Source organism: Gadus chalcogrammus, chromosome 14, assembly GCF_026213295.1.
Source record: "Gadus chalcogrammus isolate NIFS_2021 chromosome 14, NIFS_Gcha_1.0, whole genome shotgun sequence".
Classification (NCBI taxonomy): domain Eukaryota; kingdom Metazoa; phylum Chordata; class Actinopteri; order Gadiformes; family Gadidae; genus Gadus; species Gadus chalcogrammus.
In genome coordinates, this window is record NC_079425.1 from 20,849,567 (window position 1) to 20,871,486 (window position 21,920).

Here is a 21,920-nt window from a genome sequence, read left to right on the forward strand (position 1 = left end):
CCCCCTCAGGGAACTCCTGCTGCGCTCTGCTAGCATACAGGTGAGCTACTGCTGCTCTCTGCTAGCATACAGGTGAGCTACTGCTGCTCTCTGCTAGCATACAGGTGAGCTACTGCTGCTCTCTGCTAGCATACAGGTGAGCTACTGATGCTCTCTGCTAGCATACAGGTTTGCTACTGCTCCTCTCTGCTAGCATACAGGTGAGCTGCTGCTGCTCTCTGCTAGCATACAGGTCAGCTACTGCTCCTCTCTGCTAGCATACAGGTGAGATACCGCTGTTCTTTGCTAGCGTAGAGATTCCAGCTGCAATAAACAAACCTCGCTGAGGAGGATAATCTGTCCAGTTCCAGTTTTCTTGAAGCTTGTCTTTGAGCTTCCTTGCAAAAAAAAGAAGCTGTGTCGATATTGCTATTGAATCATCCGAGAAGCCTTTGCGTGTTAAGATAAACAGTTGCGGTTCAAATATATATATTCATCAGTGGAGTCTTGTGATTGGTTGGCTAGCTCCACTTGAAAGATTGTTACGTCAGAAGGGCAAAACCCTCCATGCGCCTCTCCTGGCAATGTTGCTGCTTTCATCCACAATACAGCTGAAGCGTAAATTATGATCCGGTTCTGAGCTGGCAAAATGCCGGTGCAGATTTCCCGCAATAGCAATCATCATGCAGGAATTGTTCCAGAACGTTTATGGAATGGACTGCATGTTTGAAAGGGGCTTAAGAGAGATCTGCACTAGAATGGGGGCGTCGTAGGTCAGAGATATAGATAAGGAGCCAGCCCATTCAGAGACTCAATGTGTGTGTGTGTGTGTGTGTGTGTGTGTCGGTGTGTGGGCAGCCTGTGTCTGTTTCGGCAGCTCACATCCTAGGGGAAGTGTGTCGGGAGAAACAGGAAGCTGCCGTCCCTTTGGTGCGTCTCTTCCTCCACAGCGGGAAGGTCCTCCCGTTCCTCAGTGCCATCGCACAGGCCGAGGTCAACCGCACGCAGTAAGTACCCAGAGACACCGCGGTTACCCAGAGTTCACCTGGGGTCGACTTGAGCTCAAGAACACACAGTTCCCTGGAAGTCACCCGATAATGTGTTGTTTGTGTTTTGTGCTCCCTGTGGTGGCAGGGACCCCAACACCATCTTCAGGGGAAACTCTCTGACGTCTAAATGCATCGACGAGACCATGAAGCTGGCGGGCATGCACTACCTTCAGGTCACACTGAAGCCCATCATAGACGAGGTAGGGTGGTCGGTTCTAACTCAAGATTGATTGTCGGGTGTTGGATCCTACCCATCATAGATCAGTAAGGTGTTGTTTCTTACCCATCATATACCCGTATGGTCTAGGTTCTAACCCACCATATACCAGTATGGTCTAGGTTCTAATAACCCACCATTGACCAGTATGGTCTAGGTTCTAACCCGCCATTGACCAGTATGGTCTAGGTTCTAACCCGCCATTGACCAGTATGGTGTTGGTTCTAACCCACCATATACCATTATGGTGTTGGTTCTTACCATCATAAACCAGTATGGTGTCAGTTCTAGCCCATCATAGACCAGTATGATGTTGGTTCTAATTCCCCATATACCAGTATGTTGTTGGGTCCCACCATCCTACCGCTTTCAACCCATCATTTTTGTGTGATCTACAGATCTGTACGGATCACAAGCCGTGTGAAATCGACCCGGTCCGACTCAAGGAATCAGAGAACCTCGACACGAACCGGGTGAGTGTGTGTGTGTGTGTGTGTGTGTGTGTGTGTGTGTGTGTGTGTGTGTGTGTGTGTGTGTGTGTGTGTGTGTGTGTGTGTGTGTGTGTGTGTGTGTGTGTGTGTGTGTGTGTGTGTGTGTGTGTAGAAAACCTGCATCATTATGCAGGTAAGGTCTTTAACCTTTGTTATTGCCATACTTGGTGACCGTTTGATCAAATCAATAGCTTACTTCGTTCTCAGTTTGTTCGACTCTGATAACCATATAGCCTGTCGTGAGCTATTGCTTAAATATATATATTTATGTATGTGTATATTTCTATAGGAGAACCTGCGTGCGTACGTGGACCGTATCTTCTCCGTCATCACAGCCTCCGGTGTTCGCTGTCCAACTGTGATGTGTGACATCTTCTTCTCTCTAAGGGAGTCCGCAGCATCCCGTTTCCAAGGTGATCTGACCGCAGAATGAATGTCATCTCCAATGGTAAACCATTGGTAGAGTGTAATTTACCATGGTACTACGGCAGTTAATGTAACCCAGTAGTACCCTGTATTTACCATACTACTACTGAAGTTACTGTAACCCAGCAGTACCCTGTATTTACCATACTACTACTGAAGTTAATGTAACCCAGTAGTACCCTGTATTTACCATACTACTACTGAAGTTACTGTAACCCAGCAGTACCCTGTATTTACCATACTACTACTGAAGTTAATGTAACCCAGTAGTACCCTGTATTTACCATACTACTACTGAAGTTACTGTAACCCAGCAGTACCCTGTATTTACCATACTACTACTGAAGTTACTGTAACCCAGCAGTACCCTGTATTTACCATACTACTACTGAAGTTAATGTAACCCAGCAGTACCCTGTATTTACCATACTACTACTGAAGTTAATGTAACCCAGCAGTACCCTGTATTTACCATGGTACTACTGAAGTTACTGTAACCCAGCAGTACCCTGTATTTACCATGGTACTACTGAAGTTACTGTAACCCAGCAGTGCCCTGTATTTACCATACTACTACTGAAGTTACTGTAACCCAGCAGTGCCCTGTATTTACCATACTACTACTGAAGTTACTGTAACCCAGCAGTACCCTGTATTTCCAATAAACAAAATGAACAACCAAGAGCTATTGTTGTTCACCTCGTTTCTAGATGAGTAGGTACTGATCCATCACTTTAGCTATCACTTATTTGGTGTGTGTGTGTGTGTGTGTGTGTGTGTGTGTGTGTGTGTGTGTGTGTGTGTGTGTGTGTGTGTGTGTGTGTGTGTGTGTGTGTGTGTGTGTGTGTGTGTGTGTGTGTGTGTGTCCGTGTTTGTTCGTGTGTGTGTGTGTGTGTGTGTGTGTGTGTGTGTGTGTGTGTGTGTGTGTGTGTGTGTGTGTGTGTGTGTGTGTGTGTGTGTGTGTGTGTGTGTGTGTGTAGATGAGGAGGTGCGCTACACGGCGGTCAGCAGCTTCATCTTCCTCCGGTTCTTCGCTCCGGCGATCCTCTCTCCAAACCTCTTCCAGCTCCGCCCTCATCACCCTGTGAGTAACACACACACACACACACACACACACAGACACGCACGCAAGCACACACACATGCACACGCACCCACACACACACACACACACACACACACACACACACACACACACACACACACACACACACACACACACACACACACACACATACACACACACACACACACACACACACACACACAGGCAGTGCTGGTTAAAGTGACACACTTTACAGAACAAAAGGCTCTTAAAATCGAAATAGACTCCACCCATTAAATCCGCTTGCGAGCATAGAAGGAAAGTCGATGAAACAAAATGTTCTGACGCTTAATGCGATCCTTGCCATCACTTGAATGATGTCATCCCTCCCAGGACCCAGCGACCTCCAGGACTCTGACTCTGATCTCCAAGACCATCCAGACTCTTGGTAGTCTGTCCAAGTCCAAATCTGTGAGCTCCTCTAAAACCCTCTTCATGCTATTTTTACTGTTCTATACTATTCATTACGAGAATACCATGATCACATACTAGATAACAACCATCCAACTCTCTCGCTCTCTTTCTTCCTTCCTTCCTTCCTTCCTTCCTTCCTTCCTTTCTCTCTCACCTCTCTCTCACCTCTCTCTCTCTCTCTCTCTCTCTCGCTCTCGCTCTCGCTCTCTCTCTCGCTCTCCCCTACCTGTCTTTCTGTCCCTCTACCTACCTGTATGTCTTCCTCTCTATCTCTTTGTCTGTATACATCTTCTCTTTCTATCCAAGGCCAGTTTTAAGGAGTCCTACATGGCGGCGTTTTATGAGTTCTTCAACGAGCAGAAGTATGGAGACGCTGTGAAGAATGTGGGTGCAGCTGCTGCTGATCACATAACACAAGATGATTCAAAAGGATAACCAGATAATAACGTAGAAACAACACCATCACCATGGCAACCACACATTCACCAATACAACTGCACCATCGACCATAGCAACAACGCTATCTACCCTTGCAACAACACCATCGTCAAAGCACCAACACCACTATCTCCTGCTATAGTTCTACTAGAGTCTCTAGGTTTCCCTCTCTCAGATTAATTAGTTATTAATCTGTGTATTTAACAGCCTGTGGTAGTGCAGTGTGCCACAGCTCTACTCTAGTGGTATAGGTGAACTACTATAGCCGTGCCTGATGTGTTTCTCCCTAGTTCCTGGAGCTGATCTCGTCGTCTGGACACTGGGACCAGAAGAGCATCGAGTCTCCCATCATGCTGAAGGAGGGGTACGCAGCTCTGTTTAGAACTACGAATGCAGTGCAGTTCAAAACGTGCCCTGTTCAAAACATGGCTGTTTGACTACAGTATTCGTCGTTCCTATTCGCCTCGAGAAACAGTCATCCTAACGATTTCATACTCGATACCCCAGTAATACCCCCTTCAAGGGGGAGGGCGATTACTGGAGCTCAACCTTCATATCATAGTAATCATATATCATTATTACTTATGTGTCATAGTCATCCTATATCATGTCATGATATGTCATCCGTATGATTTCTCTTGTACCGATGTATCATAATCATCATATATCATGATTACTTAGATATCATAGAAATTGTCAATATCATGTATTGCCATTATGATTCAGATGTGGCGATAGCAGTGAGCTTTGGCTGATTCAATTCAATTATTGCAATTGTATTTATATAGCCCTTAATCAAAGGTAATAATAATAATAATAATAATAATAAATTAAATTTATATAGCGCTTAATATGGTACTCTAAGACGCTTTACATATTGCCCTATCAAAACTATGTAAGACAGACTAGGAATAAAAGAAAAACAGAGGTTAAACATGAAGAATAAGGTGGGAGTTAGGTGGGGAAGGCTAGTGTGAAAAGGTATGTTTTGAGGGCAGATTTGAAAGAAGAGAGGGTTGGAGAGACTTTGATGTGGGAGGGGAGTGAATTCCAAAGGGTGGGGGCAGCAACTGAGAAGGCCCGATCACCCCAAGTCCGTCGCTCAGTCCGTGGAACTTGTAGCAGGTTGGCAGAATTGGACCTGAGGAATCGGGAGGGGGCGTGGTGATGGAGGAGGTCGGCAAGGTAGGGGGGGGGCTAGGCTGTTGAGGGCCTTGTAGGTGATGAGTAAGATTTTGTAGTTGATTCTGTGTTTAATTGGAAGCCAATGGAGTTCACGGAGGACAGGTGTGATGTGTTCTCTGGAGCGGGTACCAGTGAGGAGGCGTGCAGCTGAGTTCTGGACATATTGACGTTTTTTGAGGACTTTGTTGGTGGTGCCGACAGGTACAGTCTCATAGGGTTTAACAGGCCACATGTTTAGACACCCCCCTTACCTTAGCCTCCCAGAGGGCAAGAAAAAACTCCCTTTATTAGCAAGGAAGAAATCTGGAGGATGACCACAGAGTGAGAGATCCCTCCCTCCAGGGGTGATCAGAAGTGAAATGGGTGCCATAATTGACATACATACATACAAACAGGCAAAACCTTTTAAATTGGTGATGGGGTGCTGGCCGGTTAACCATTAGGAGAGTCCAGGCATCCAGTCTCCACAAGACACTAGAACAGACCGAATAATGAATCATTCTGAATCTGATCATTGTGTGACCGTGGTGGATGTAGTGTCGTCGTGGCATTGATAGCGTTGCCTTGGTGATTGTTTCTGCAGGGTGATGATCAAGCGGGCGCAGGGGAGGAACCGCTTTGGGATCAAGAACTTCAAGAAGCGCTGGTTCCGTCTGACCAACCATGAGCTCACCTACCACAAATCCAAAGGTTACAGATACAAAGAAAACGTTACATTTCATACCGTCGTAATTTGTAGATATGTATACGTAGGCTTAAACATGGACTTAAAAATTATGTACATTTAAAGTTTGATGTATAATTGTCCTGTGTCATTTCTCTTATGTCCAGGAGAGGGCGCTCTGTGCAGCATCCCCATGGAGAACATCCTAGCAGTAGAGCGACTAGAGGAAGAGTCTTTCAAGATGAAAAACGTGAGAACAAACAATCTCTGTATGAAGCACGGCAAATAATACTCCCTAGGGGCGCAGCAGTGGATCACCATGTGGAGCGCGTACCGTCCCCTCTATCTCCCATACCTTCCTGTCTATCTCACTCTACAATAAAGCATAAAAATCGTAAAATAAATCCCTGCGAAAAATATACTTCCTAAATATATTGCCAGCCGTAGCTTTAACATGGCTGCCGCTGACCTCAGATGTTCCAGGTGGTGCAGCCCGAGCGCGCGCTCTACATCCAGGCCAACAACTGCGTGGAGGCCCGGGACTGGATGGACATCCTCACCAAGGTCAGCCACTGCAACCGCAAGCGGCTGTCCACGTACCACCCCTCGGCCTACCTCAACGGGCACTGGCTCTGCTGCCGCCTGTCGGCTGACACGGCCCCAGGGTGTACGCCCTGCACCGGGTCAGTACCACCGTCACACACATCGGGACCACCCTGTCACGGACATCACTTCCACCCCCTCGTTCATTAATATACAGTAGCTACCACCCATTCACACACGTCAGTACCACCCCTTCACACGCATCACTACCACCCCTTAATACACATCAGTGCCACGTTCACACGCATCAGTACCACCCCTTCACACAAATCACTTCTACCCCTAATGTGTGTGTGTATGTGTGTTTATGTTTGTGTGTGTGTGTGGCTGTGTGTGTGTGTGTGTGTGTGTGTGCGTGTGTGTGCGTGCGTGCGTGCGTGCGTGTGTGTGTGTGTGTGTGTGTGTGTGTGTGTGTGTGTGTGTGTGTGTGTGTGTCTGTGTGTCCAGGGGTCTACCAGACAACATCCAGCTGGATGTGGATGGAGACCGCGAGACGGAGCGAATCTACTCTCTGTTCAGCTGCTACATGAGCAAGCTGGTCAAGATGCAAGGTACATGTCTGTCTGTGTTTATATGTGTGTGTTTGTTAAAACAAATATATTATTGGGTCAAACGTTCTCCAAACTAATGTAAACGTTCTCCAAACTATATAAGAGTTGAAAAAGATTTGGATTTCATTCTATTTATTTTTTGGCAGCTGGATACATATTTGTACATTATTCCCTATTTGAACAATTTCCATTCGACATCTTGTGTATTTTTTTAAGGAGAAATTGCAAAGGTCTTAGAAATTCTTTTTTGGCGAGAAATGCTGAATAATTGCATGATGTTTTCAAAATAAAAAATAATCGTTTGAATAATCACGATTTCAATATCGACCAAAATAATCGTGAGTAAGATCTTTTCACTAATCGAGCAGCCCTAGAACATAGCATAGTGTTTCAGTACTATATGAACTGGGGTAATAAAGTGCATACGACTCTATCCACAGAGGCATGTGGCAGTAGGTCCGTGTACGACGGGCCCGAGCAGGACGAGTACTCCAGCTTCCTGATCGACGAGCCCCAGGAGACCTACCAGACCCTGAAGCTGGTGGTGTCGGCCGTGCAGACGCTGGAGCAGAGGCACACACAGTACCGCCGGGATCAGTTCAAGAAGACCAAGATCGGCAGCCAGTGCGTAAACACACTGAGCCACTTTGATAATGTTTAATGAAATAGTACATTAACACTGAAAAGGTTTAATGACGTTGTATTGAAGCAGTATGTAAACACAGTGAGAAAGTTTAATAACGTGTTTTTTTTAACATAATGTATACACAGTGAACACGTTTTATAATTTTTTATTGAAACATTACGAAACAGTTGAAACAGTATGTTTCAATAAAACGTATGTTTCATAGCGTTTTTTGTGAAATAGAAGGTTAAGTTTTATGATGTTTTATTGAAATAGTGTAAACATAATGAACAAGGCTATTTATCCCCCAACGTGGTTTATAAAGATTTAGGGACGTAAACACAATGCACAAGTTTCATACAATTTTATTGAAACTTTACAGAAACACAATAATAACTTTCTATTTAAAATGTGTGAACACAGTTAACAAGGCTGCTCATCACCTTTCATAACGGCTATTTTCAATGCCTTTCTGTTTCAGGGAACATCCGATCGGAGACAAAAGCTTCCAATGCTACATCACCCAGCAGTCAGAGAGCACCACCTACTCAATCTAAGCCCTGCCCACTCCACATAAGCTCCACCCCTGTGGAAGATTACCACGACGACCGAGACCAGCAGGATTTCTTTCATTGAAGAAAGACAGCATTCATTTTAACAACTTACTTACTCCAGTGTTTTAAAATGTTATTTTTCACAAAAAAGAAGACGAGGAAAAGCTTCACAATAGCAGCTCTTGAAGCTACAAACTGTTTGACTTTTATCACTTATTTCCCATTGGGAGAGGGGAGCATTTTTTTAGACCCCATGATACAAGTGGTCGGAAGGGAGAACCTCTTTACTACGCACTTTACTAGCTGTCCTAAACCACAGGACGACACGCCTCGCTCACACCTTTCTGAGAAAAAATGTAGTTTTATTTGTCCTTGTTTTTGAATATTTTGTACTGATATTAATGTTTATTTCTTTGTATTGGAAGTCTCACAGACCAAACCCACGACGGAAGGACTCTATTTCCCAGGTTTCAACCTTCTCAGGAAGGAGAGGAGAGGCTGCCATGACAGTTTTTGGGACCAATGCTAATGCACATTTTTGACATTCTTCTGCCCGTCTTTAAAGATTTTTCCAGAGCACCCCAAAATAAATTCGGGGGGACTCAGCACCCCCCAAATCCCCCTGTATTTCTCACACTGGCTGTTAGCATCCCAGCGGTGCCGCCTGAACTTCCCTTGACCCTTAGGATCACTGTGCTAATATGCTAATCAGTGGTTGGATTCTGAGTTCAATCTTAAATCAGAAGCACCCACAGGCATTGTCCGTTTCTGCAGAAGGACTCGCGTTAGTTTGAACCTGCTCTGTTTTCGCAAACCTCAGACAGTACAGTACTCTGAACCTATCAGACGGTACCATATCCCTGTCAGATCTTATGGAACCCTAACCCTTTGAAGAATTACATACCCTGACCCTTTCAAAAAGTACAGTACCTATATCCTCTCAGATGGTACTCTAAACCTATCAGACAGGACGATACCCTTAAACTATGAAGATGATATCCTAACCCTATTAGACAGTTCTATCCCCTAACCCTAAACTAGTGTTGTTCCTACGGCAGACTTGTGACATTATTCCAGTGAGTGAAAGTAATTCCCAGCAGTGCCAAACAGTCCAGCTCTCCTGCTTCTCATTCTCTACAATGATCTGGGACCTTTTCAACCACTCTGACCCCTCATGTTTCTAGGTTTCTGTGGGGTTTCAGCAAATTGGTTTAATTCAGGGTTAGAGGTTTCAACCCTACTGTTGAGATAAGATAGTTCCTTATTAATCCCAGACGGTAAATCACAATGAAGCCTCTTGTCCTCCTCTCCCTCCTTAGTAATATTTTTAACAAAGTCACCTTTCCTGTTTGCAGGAACATCTGCCAAATAACTCCTTCGAAGCTGATGTCCGCTAGCGACAAACTGATCTCTCCGTTAGGGTAGTTTCAACAGCTGATACCTGCATGGGCGTTGATGTCCACTAGAGAGCGTAGTTTCTCCAGCTGATACCTGCAGAGTAGTTGATCTCCACTACCCTGCGTACTTTCACTAGCTGATACCCTCAGGGTTGTTGATCTCCACTCGAGATCGTCGTTTCACCAGCTAATACATTCAGGGTCATTATTCTCCACAAGAGAGGGTAGTTTCATCAGCTGATACCTGCAAGTTCGTTGATCTCTACTAGATGGCGTAGTTGCACCAGATGATACCTGCAGGGTCGTTATTCTACACTAGAAAGCGTAGTTTAACTATCTGATGCCCAAGAGGGTCGTCAGTATTTGCTAGAGAGGCTAAAGGTGAGCGTATTACTACCTTTACTGCCAACCCTGGTATACTTACGTCTCAAACGCGACCATAATGAACATTTCATATTTTTAATACCTCCTAAAACATAGTAGCTGAAAGAGTGTTGTGAGCTGTGTGTCTGCTAACGATCTAATGAGATGGTGCTAGACTATCCCCGATATTCTAGGATGATCTCACTAGATGAGAAGATGAAGATCCTGATTCAACTACTAAAGGGAGAACAGCGTTTTTTGTATTCTATATTTTGAAAGTATTAAAATAAGAAATATGTACATAAACTGTGTAATGAAACTTCATGACAATGAAGTTGATAACAATGTATGTCACATGGTGTATTATTTTTACTATCTCTCTCTATCAGAATACTCTATTTACTTATTCGAGGTTTCGGAGTGCGTGTGTTTGTGTGTGTGTTTGTGTTGAATTCCTCCATGGTCATGTGTAAACGTATTTTCTGCATGAACGCCCACTGTGCTTTCAAATCAATAGACTCAAAGTCCCGCTGCGCCAGGCGCGCACGCGCTCCGTGCGTGCGTCCGCTCCAAGCCGCGTGTTTATGAGCAGCCGTGCACCGTTGTTTCTCATGCACTCTGGCCGAGGACCAGCTCTGGCAAACACTCAACACAACCCACACACACACTGATAGACTGACTTAAAATCATCAAGAGGAAAGTTATCCACTGAGAGTAGGAGAGAAGTAGACGGGAAGAAGAAGAAGAGACATGTGGAGGACGAGCCTGACCTGCTTTCTCGCGCTGCTGCTGGTGCTTGGTGACGCTCAGCAATGTAAGTACCGAAGTGATCAGCTGATCGGGGATCGATCTGGTTCCCCCAGATCAGTGCCCGGGTATTGACCCGACTGTTTGTGGGTCCTATTCTGTGCCGTTCTTTGCTAAATACCAAACATGGTGCCTTCTATCCTCACCGAAGTTGCTCCCGGTGACGATGACGTAGTTTCTGGGGAATAACGGTTTCGCAACGGAACCAAATCCCCCGGGGAGGTTAACCCAGTTCCTCGAGGCTGCTGCCCCGTCGTCGATAGTCCCGTGTGACGAGTTTATCTGGAGCAGCCAGAAATGACATGACCTCTTCTGCATAGTTTTACTTCTTAGAACACTTTATCATTTGTGTGTGTGTGTGTGTGTGTGTGTGTGTGTGTGTGTGTGTGTGTGTGTGTGTGTGTGTGTGTGTGTGTGTGTGTGTGTGTGTGTGTGTGTGTGTGTGTGTGTGTGTGTGTGTGTGTGTGTGTGTGCGCGCGTTTGTGTGCGTCCGCGTGTGTACGTGCGCATGTGTGCTCGTGTATGTAGTTCTCAGCAGGAGGTCCGCCTCTGTCGTCCTCGCGAGGAGGAGGAGGGCGAACTCCATGTTCGAGGAGAGGATGAAGGGGAACCTGGAGCGGGAGTGTGTGGAGGAGCTGTGCAGCAGGGAGGAGGCGCGGGAGGTGTTCGAAAACGAGCCGGAGACGGTGGGGAACTGATCAATCAACCTCCCGCTACCTATTTAGTATTTTATTAATAATATCGTATTGCATTACTCGCATAACGTACATGTTATGCGATGTAACATATCCCAGTGATGTTGGGTTCCTTTAACTGGTCTAAGGGGTGAAGGAGCTAACATAACAACCAGGGGTGGACATCGTGGAAGAGACACAACAGAAAAGTAAAAGTATATTTATCGTGGAGGAAACCCAAAGGGAAGGGTAAGGGGGGCGATGGTGGAGGCAAATGAAAGTACCCTTTAGCAGAAAAAAAATTCTACAAAAGAGCTGAGTTCCTAAGAAAGAAAGAAGTAGAGAGTAGCCCAGCTATATAACTATCGAACTACTTATTATGTTACGATCAACATGTCTACCTATGTTTTATTAAACTATTATCTTACAATCGAATTATCATACAACTATCAAACTATTAGATACTATCAAACTACTTATTATCTTACTATCAAACTCTAATTCAACTAAAATCTTTCTATCAAGCTATTATTATGTTGCTATTCAACTATTTAATAAACTTATCAGACAGAACCATCTTACCATATCGATTTTTAATGCTTGCTTTTATCCTTGTTTTTTGTTTAGGAATACTTCTACCCTAAATACATTGGTAAGTAAACCAGATCACTAAGAATTCTAGATGTATTCTATATTATAATTCAGGTTTGCAGACAGAGGGACAGATTCTTAATATTTCAAAAGATTTATTGAAATGAACGTCCTAGCTCAGCTGCTACAAGATCACAGGTGTAATCCTAACTCGTTACTCGTAATCGTGACTTCACATTGCAATGATCAAGAGCTATTATATGCATCTAGTATTATTAAAAATGAAGATTTAGGTGTGATCTAAGCGCTATTATATATAGTAATATTATTAAAGATGCTGTTTAAAAGATGTATTAAATTATATGTATTTGACACATATACATGATCATTTAATCCATAATGAATGATGTAATAATAATCAATTATATTTATTTCGCAGTGTGTCTGGGATCTCATCGCGTCGGCATCAACCAAAACTCAAACTCTGCATCTGTACCACCTGACCTACGCACCTGCGTCACAGGTAATACAATAGTAGTTCTAATATTAGGGCTAATATTTATGCTAGTTCTTGACTACGCACCTGCCTCACAGGCAATACTTATACCAGTATTTCTACTAGTACTGATGGTCTAAATCTAGAAATAATCCTGGTAACATCAGATCTGTATCACCTGCATAATAGGTAATATAACACCAATACTAGTTTGAGTTCTAATACTAGCACTCATACAAGCACAACGTGGCCTAAGCAGCCTGGTTTGACATCACATGTAATATCAATAATAATAATTTTGGTATAAAGTATACATATAAACACACATATATAATCGCTATAGTATAATTTATATGCTGCGTAAATATTATATGCATATATAATCGATCTAACTATTTATATAAATTATATGATTACTATGCAAAGGTATTATACATACGTATGCATACATACATTTACATATATTTATATATATATATATATATATATATATATATATATATATATATATATATATATATATATATATTTATATGTATAAATATATAATAATTTGATTATAATATATACTTTGCGTACATATTTTATACCTATACACATGGAGTATATTTACTGTATACTACATACATACATATGTGAACATACACACATATGTACATCGATATAATTTGTATTTTTACCTCATATATGTGTGTGTTTGTGTATATGGGCGTCTGTCTGTGTCTGGACGTGTGTCTCACTCTCTATCGGTTTGTGGGTGCTTGTGTGTGTGTTTGGGTGTGTGCGTCACTGTGTGTATATGTGTGGGTGTGTCTCTGTGTGTGGGTGTGTTTGTGTTTTACTCTCTCTCTCTATGTGTTTGTATGTCTCTCTCTCTCTCTCTCTCTCTCTCTCTCTCTCTCTCTCTCTCTCTCTCTCTCTCTCTCTCTCTCTCTCTCTCTCTCTCTTTCTCTCTCTCTCTCTCTCTCTCTCTCTCTCTCTCTTTCTCTCTCTCTCTATATATCTATGTTTGTGTGTGTGTCTCTCTCTATGTGTGTTGTGTGTGTGTCTCTATCTCTCTCTCTATGTGTTGTGTGTGTCTCTCTTACTTTCTCCTGTGAGTCACTCTATGTCTATGTGTGGGAGTGTTTCTCTCTCTATGTGTGTATTTGTTGTGGATGTCTTTGTGTGTGGCTCACTCTCTCAATTTGTTTGTGTCTCTCTTTCCCTCTATGTGTGTTTTGTGTGGGTGTCTGTGTGTGTGTGTGTGTGTCTCTCTCTCTCTCTCTCTCTCTCTCTCTCTCTCTCTCTCTCTCTCTCTCTCTCTCTCTCTCTCTCTCTCTCTCTCTCTCTCTCTCTTATATATGTTTGTGTTTGTGTGTGTGTCTCTCTCTCACTCTCCCTATATGTGTGTGGTGTGTGTGTTTCTGTGTGTAGAGCTCAGTAACCAGTGTTCCCCGTACCCCTGCCAAAAGGCGGGGTCTGAGCGGTGCGTGGATGGACAGGCCTCCTACAGCTGTGTGTGTCGGGAGGGGTGGAAGGGTCATCACTGTGAGGATGGTGAGTATTGATCAGTACTAGTGATTGATTATCTGTAAAGGCTCAGTTATTGTTCCATGGCGACGCAATGCAATGACCACGCAGTTGCTTCAACCCAGTCTTGATCCTGCCTTTGTTCTGTGTCGGGTTTATGTTAGCGGACCAATCACAGCCTTTGCTGCCTCGATGCAAGGTTACATTTTTTGGGAGGCGCACGTCAGGCCCTTGTGGTGGACGCTAAGGAGGGTCCCGTTGCGTTGCCGCGACTTGGAACCATAACTGAGCCTTTAGTACTCATCACCTTAAGCCCTGTTCATACTCCAGCCATACCAGACACAATATGGCCTCCTCCTTGGGTTCACGCCTAATCTAACTTATAATTGTTATATTTAAGGAAAGATGTTCCACTTCTCAATAAACCTGAACTGCAGCCTCATTCACATGTTCAAAAGGTCTATTGATAAACACACAACATCTAGAAAACTCAAGGCACAAATTTTTCAAGTGAATTAAGGGCTTTCTTCAAAGCATATACCTGAAAAATCTTTGAAATTCTGGGGAAATTAAACATTTGTAGTCAAGAACACTAACGGAAGAAATATAAATATGACAGAGTTAATTATGAAGGAAAAATGGTTAACGAAGAAGTTCCCCTTAATGCCATTCTCTGTCTTGGCAGTACCTAAGGTACTGCCAAGACACCTAAGGATCACCAGTACACGGCATTATCCCGTTGAGCCACTGACATTCCTGATCTGCATGAAGCCTCATTCATATTATGAATATTTCGATTGATAAGCACACAACATCAAGAAAACTCCAAGTACACATTTCACAAAAGAATTAAGGGCTTTCCTAAAAGAGTACAGATCTGAAAATGTGCACTGTTAATGGTATCCACCTAATGATAGCCGTAAGGTTGTTATACAATAACAAAATGGTCACATAGGCAAAATGGGTTGAGACTGTGGACGTTTGGCTTTTCTATGAAATTGTGGGAAAATAAAACATTTTTAGAGCAGAAAACCAGAGGTCTGCAGTATGCAAGGAGTCCATATGGAGTATGTTTTGAGTATGTCAGGAGAATGTATGGAGTATAGGGCAAGTCCACAAATTACTTTCATATTTTGTGCCAACCATAAACCTGAACATGCTGTAAATGAGGTAAACTCTGGAGTGGATGGGGATTATAAAAGGGTTGATTCTTTTTTATTGATACTTCAGTGGCTCTCTTGCGTCTCTGTAGTAAACCACTCCTTGGTGGATAAATCGTAGAACGCCCTGATGAGACTGCGGCCCATCCGGTAACATAACATGGTCATATTAATATTATCTTGAGATCTGTCTGTTTTGATCAATAGATATTGATGAGTGCTCCGACCCAGAGTTCCCTGCGGGCTGCAACCAGAAGTGTATCAACTTCCCCGGAGGGTTCGATTGTGCGTGTGAGATTGGGTACTACCCTCTCGACAAGCTCACGTGCCTTGGTGAGACCATGTCTGACTGGGAGGAAAGGAGGAGTACCCATGGATATTGTATTATAACCTGTTGTTACATAACCTTACCGTATTCATAGGGTTGTTTTATGTTGTGTTATAACCTGGTGTTACATAACCTAACCCTACTTATATTCTTGTTTTATGTTCTACTATAACCTGGTGTTACATACCCTAACCCTGCTTCTGGGATTGTCTTTATGTTCTGCTATAACCTGGTGTTATAAAAGATAACCTATCCTATTGGCTAGTTTTATTGGGATATCCTTAAAGGCCTGAAGTGCTTCTTCTATGACTTCCATTTTATGCTTAGGGTCATTAAGCCACATGAAGTCTGATGTTCCAGATGTTTAACTTGTGTTTGATGTCTCCACATGTTTTGTTAATCCTGTTGTTTCCAGATATCGATGAGTGCCGCATGTACCCCAGCAGCTGTGCCGAGCCGGCCAGATGTGTGAACACGCCAGGGCTGTTCGAGTGTCATTGTCCTACGGGGTTCAAATACAACTTCGCCTCCAGAACCTGCTCTGGTGAGCCTGCAGTGTCCACCCTGGCCACAGGGGGCGTGAGAAACCACAGTAACATCTGTTCAAAACGTCACATTTATATCTCTTTAAAACATCAAATGTACAGTGTATCTAGATAAAACATCTCTGTTATATATATCGTTAAAATACCGCTTTGACATTTAGTTTAAACACCACAGTTGCATCTAAACACCATCGTTACATCTAGTTTAAAAAATCACATTTATATATATGCCTGTTAGAATATCTCATGTATTTCTGGTTTATTATCATGTTATAATTGTATAATGGTATAATTTTATGATGTAGCAATATAATTTTCTTTTACAGTAATTTCATAACGAGATAATGTTTTTATGTCAATGTTTTTTATGTTTATAATGTATCATTGTGTAAAATATTTTATTATTATTATGCGGATTGTTGTGGTACAATGTAAAAGTGTTTCATATTAGAACTGCATGTTTGTGTGCATGCGTGTGTGTGTGTGTGTGTGTGTGTGTGTGTGTGTGTGTGTGTGTGTGTGTGTGTGTGTGTGTGTGTGTGTGTGTGTGTGTGTGTGTGTGTGTGTGTGTGTGTGTGTGTGTGCGTGTGTATCTGTGGTTCCAGATGTGGACGAGTGTCTTCTGGCCGTGTGTGACGACGTGTGCGTGAACACGCCGGGGAGCTACACATGTCACTGTGAGGGGAGGGAAGGGCTGCGCATGGGAGAGGACGGGCGCACCTGTGAACCCATCCCCATCTGCCTCCCGCTCCAAGACCAAACCCACCCTGAGATGCTCTACCTGGGGGAGCAGTTCAATGGCCTACCCCTTGTCTACCTGCGCTACCGCCTCGCTGAACACACCAAGTAATTTATACAGCTACAGTTATATGTGTGTGTACACTCATCTACCTGAATACACCAAGTAATGTATACAGTCATATATACAGTAGATTCGTATGTGTATATATATATATATATATATATATATATATATATACTCATCTACCTTAATATACTAAGTAATGTATACAGTTATAATATATATACGTATGTGCATATATATATACACTCATCTACCTGAATACACCAAGTAATGTATACAGTCATATATATATACGTATGTGTATATATCTATACTCATCTACCTGAATACACAAAGTAATTTAAACATATATATAGATATATATGTATATATAATATATACACTAATCTACATGGTTACACCAAGTAATATACAGTCATATAGAAACATATATATATGTTTATACAACGGGGGACCTAAATCCAGCGATCTAATTGGTTCCCAACTGTAGTATAATGAGCGTATACATAACTGCTATGACGCCCGATACTTTTGTGAAAGTTTGCATATCACTCCGCGCCTGGAAGTAGAAACAGTTACAAAGTAAAACATACCATACAATACCCCAAGTAATATAGAGTCATATATATATATGTGCTGTATATATATACACTCATCTACCTGAATACACCAAGTCTACATCTATATGACCTGTGTGTTGAGCCCAGGTTCTCAGCAGAGTTTGACCTGCGGACCTTTGACCCTGAGGGCGTGGTGCTATACGCAGAGACCCAGCAGGGCTCTTGGTTCCTGCTGGGGCTCCGGGACGGACACATCGAGGTCCAGTTCAAGAACCAGCACAGCTACAAGGTCACCAGTGGAGGGAGGGCAGTCAACACTGGAGACTGGCATGTCGTGAGTATACTCTGTTACTACTATTATTTATTTTCTATTATACAGGAAAGTATTAAAGGTAACAAATTTACAATTTAAAACGGGCCTGACTCAGTATAAAGCTGATTTCCAGCAGGTTCCTTGTTCTGCAGCACATATGACATACAACAGGAACAAGGCACATCACACGTCACATTTACATACAGCACATCACACGCACATAGCATGTCAGACCTCGGTAGGACCATCACATAGACAACAGACTGAACACCGACATATAGTGGTCTATAAACAGTCGGTGTCACTATACTACTATACTACTGCCACACTTAAGAACTACTACCACACTGTACAGTAATACAACACACCCGAATGCTACAATGCCATACTCTGATGTACCTCAGGTGTATCTCCGCGAGTTGGTCATGATAAATAACCATTTTTCAGTTATTCGTTGTTAGTTGTGAGTTGTCGTGTCGAGGTGCTTCTGAGCTTCGACCGTGTGTTCCTGGTTCAGATCTCGGTGGATGAGCTGGACAGCAGCATCAGTGTGAAGATCGGCCGCGAGGCCGTGATGAACATCAACAGTCCTGGAAGCCTCTTCTCCTCAGCGGGCGGGATAATGGACACCAAGGTCTTCATCGCTGGTCTGCCAAACGGGACCAACATAATCAAACCTGTGAGCAGCCTCATTGAGCCCAGCGCACACAGCTGCCAGGCGAAAACAGGCGCCCGTGTTATGTTTTGTGTAGCAACCCACTAGCACACACTCCCGGAAGCTCATCGAGAATGCATCAATGTTCGATCCCAAGTCTCGCCACACATGATTTAGCATTTTATTTAATTTTATTCCAGTATACATTAGTGATGGGAAGTTCAGATCCATTCTTGAACTTCCCATCACATCCTGCGAAGATCTTAAGTCTACGATATATGTTGTATATATATATATATATATATATATATATATATATATATATATATATATGTGTATATATGTTGTATGTATATCAGATGAACCCTCGTCTCGATGGCTGCCTGCGTGGCTGGAACCTGCTGAACCAGGGATCATTGGGGATCAAGGAATTCATCCAGGGGAGGAAGAGCAAACACTGCCTCATCTCCGTGCAAACGGGCTCCTACTTCACCGGAGCTGGCCATGCACGCTTCAGCATCCCCTACAGTCAGTGTGTGTGTGTGTGTGTGTGTGTGTGTGTGTGTGTGTGTGTGTGTGTGTGTGTGTGTGTGTGTGTGTGTGTGTGTGGTATAAATAGCGTGAATAGTGTACATAACTATATCAGTGGCGAGGGGTGACTTGTCAATGTGCCGAAGTCAACATCTATGCACATATAATCTATACGGTGTACCTAGTATATATAATGTGTGTTATTGTGCATTAGTATATATATTATATATGGTGGGTATCTTAGTATATATAATGAGTGTGTAGGTGCATCTAGGTATATATATTATATTTATGGTGTGTATTGGGGTATAGATAATGTGGATCTGGATATGTATAATATATATGCTGCTTATCTTTGTGTATATGATGTATATGCTGTGTATCTAGGTACACAGTATGTATAATATATATTGTGTGTATCAGGGTATATATATAATGTGTGTGTGTGTGTGTGTGTGTGTGTGTGTGTGTAGGTGGTCAGGTGGAGGTGCGTCTGTCCATCCGTCCCTCCAGCAGTACCGGTGTCCTCTTCGCCCTGGTCTCCAACCACTCCGCCCCCCTTTCCGTCGCCGTGGTAACGCAGGGAGAACACGAGGCGGTACGTATTCACCATTGTCTCCATCCTCATCCTCTCCATCCTCCACGCTGAACCTTAGTGTCGGCTGGTGACCCCTGACCTCTGACCCTGTGCCTCCAGAGCCTGCAGGTGTTTATTGAGGGCGTGCCCGTAGCGAGGCTGGACTCCCTGATGCTGTGTTTCCCGGATAAGGTGACGGTGGTGCTGAGCTTCAACACCACCCACCTCCTGCTCTCCGGGGACCCCACCTCCCTCACCTCCTACGCCCCGCCCACCACGCTAGGCCCTGCCCTGCAGAGGCTGGCTGTAGCCATGACGACGCCCCTGGAGACATACGTCGGGGGGCTGCCCAGTCAGTCATGCTTTATGTCTTACAATCATACACATTTTTTATTTTATATTCACTTTAGGTCATACAGTGTTATACACTCTTTATTTCGTATTCACTTTTCATAATAAAATCGTAATCACATTCTTTATTTCATGTTCCCTTTTTCATACAATAGTATACAAATTCTTTATTTCATACTTGACTTATATCCTACAATGTTCCCTTCATATCCACTACATCACTTCATATTCACTTTATATTTTAGAATCTTACACTCCTTTATTTCATATTTAATTAATATCTTATAATCTTAAACACATTCTTTATTACATTTTTATTACAAAAGTGCACTCAGTCTTTATAACATATACCCTTTGTATCTTAGAATAGTTCACTCAGTCTTTATAACATATACCCTTTGTATCTTAGAATAGTTCACTCAGTCTTTATAACATAGTCCCTTTGTATCTTAGAATAGTTCACTCAGTCTTTATAACATATTCCCTTTGTTTCTTACAATCGTACACATTCTTTATTGCACTCTCGCTTTGTATCTAGCAATCATACACACATTACTTTTCTCACCCCTCTCCCCTCCCCTCCCTCCGTCTAGACGAAGTGCCTCTCTGGACCACTCCGGTCTCAGCCTACTACCACGGCTGTATGACTGTGCAGGTCAACGGAGGGCTGCTGGACTTCGACGAGGCAGAGGCCAAACACAACAGCATCAAGTCCCACTCCTGCCCCCCGTTCTCTCCCCCAGACACCCAGCAACACAGGAAGTGACCGCATCAACCCTTCCTCTCCTCAAGAATGCTCGTCCAGCAGGTGATGGTGGAACCTTGTGGACAGCAAGAGGAGGAGCTGTGTAGCTTGATCTGAACACACCACTGAGCTGGACTTGTGACTGATTTTTATCTGGGGTATTTCGGGACATCGGGAGAGGTTTAGGCTCCTCCGGGGTATTTGGGGACATCTGGAGTAATTTGGGGACATCTTTGGTTATTTGGGGACATTCTGGGGTATTTGGGGACATTCTGGTGTGTTTGGAATCATCTCGGGTATTTGGGGACATCTGGAGTCATTTGGGGACATCTGGGGTATTTTGCAACATTTGGGGTATTTGGGGGTATGTGGGGACATCTCGGGTATTTGAGGACATTTGAAGCTGGCTGTGAAGTCCTGGTTCTAGTAACAATTATGTGGTCTGCGTTTGTGACTTTATGGGGGACATGCATGAAGATTGTGAAATTCAAGAAGAAGCAAATTGACAAGTGAGTGACATTTGTGGATTTCCACAAATGGAAAGTTTAGAAAGACAATACACATTGCATTACATGTATTTTATTGAGCCAAACAAATGTATATTGTTTCGTCAACTATGAAACCTGTGTGTTAAGCCACGAATCGGGATGAGTCAATTCATTTGTAATATTTAATTCACTGCATAAATCCCGCTAGAGGGCGACCTGGGGCTACATGGCCGCCGGCTATAGTGAAGCCTTTTCACTTTAAGGATAATTAATAATTTGCACGGAATACTTTCGTATTTTGACAAACGTGATCTTCCAAGCGTTTACTTATTTCCATTTGTGTTTAAGTCGTTGAATACATGTCTTAATTTCTGTCTATCACTTTTAATAAAAAATGACAATAATAACAATAGTTGAATATAAATGAGTTTGAACAAGACCACATTCCAACATGTTAAAACATGTAGTTCGGCAAATATTTTAGGCCAGAATGATATGCAGTCATAGAGAGACATAGGCTACTATTTATGTTACTATTCGATGGGATGTTCACCCAAACCTACAATAGAACACAGCAGCAAATCTGGACGGGAAACCGAATGACTCAGAAAAATATGAAGACAACAAGTTGAATAGAAAAGAAAGATCGACAGAAAATTCTCCATGGATGACAAAAACAGACGTGGGGGAGACAGTCGGGAGATTATGAAATCGTTTTCTTG

General features: G+C 43.1%; 2 protein-coding genes across 2 annotated transcripts in view; both read left to right on the plus strand.

Annotated features, from left to right (window-relative positions):
- Positions 1-10,503, plus strand: part of rasa3 (RAS p21 protein activator 3) — a 26,671-nt gene extending 16,168 nt beyond the window's left edge. Inside the window, 15 exon segments of the mRNA XM_056607456.1 lie at positions 1-40; positions 838-986; positions 1,114-1,228; positions 1,644-1,718; positions 2,026-2,149; positions 3,143-3,246; positions 3,600-3,677; positions 3,987-4,064; positions 4,409-4,482; positions 5,887-5,993; positions 6,135-6,217; positions 6,442-6,650; positions 7,018-7,121; positions 7,562-7,745; positions 8,228-10,503. The exon segment at positions 1-40 is cut by the window's left edge and continues 117 nt beyond it. Coding sequence (XP_056463431.1) covers positions 1-40; positions 838-986; positions 1,114-1,228; positions 1,644-1,718; positions 2,026-2,149; positions 3,143-3,246; positions 3,600-3,677; positions 3,987-4,064; positions 4,409-4,482; positions 5,887-5,993; positions 6,135-6,217; positions 6,442-6,650; positions 7,018-7,121; positions 7,562-7,745; positions 8,228-8,303 — 1,600 coding nt within the window. The 3' untranslated portion in view covers positions 8,304-10,503.
- A 177-nt stretch (positions 10,504-10,680) lies between these two features.
- On the plus strand, positions 10,681-21,600 carry pros1 (protein S). Its single transcript, XM_056607458.1, has 14 exons — positions 10,681-10,874; positions 11,396-11,553; positions 12,169-12,193; positions 12,572-12,655; positions 14,045-14,167; positions 15,508-15,633; positions 16,044-16,172; positions 16,779-17,019; positions 17,686-17,872; positions 18,369-18,530; positions 18,866-19,034; positions 19,511-19,635; positions 19,735-19,966; positions 20,559-21,600. The coding sequence occupies exons 1-14, from the start codon at positions 10,811-10,813 to the stop codon at positions 20,729-20,731; spliced, it is 1,998 nt and encodes a 665-aa protein (XP_056463433.1). The 5' UTR covers positions 10,681-10,810; the 3' UTR covers positions 20,732-21,600.
- The last annotated feature ends 320 nt before the right edge of the window (positions 21,601-21,920 follow it).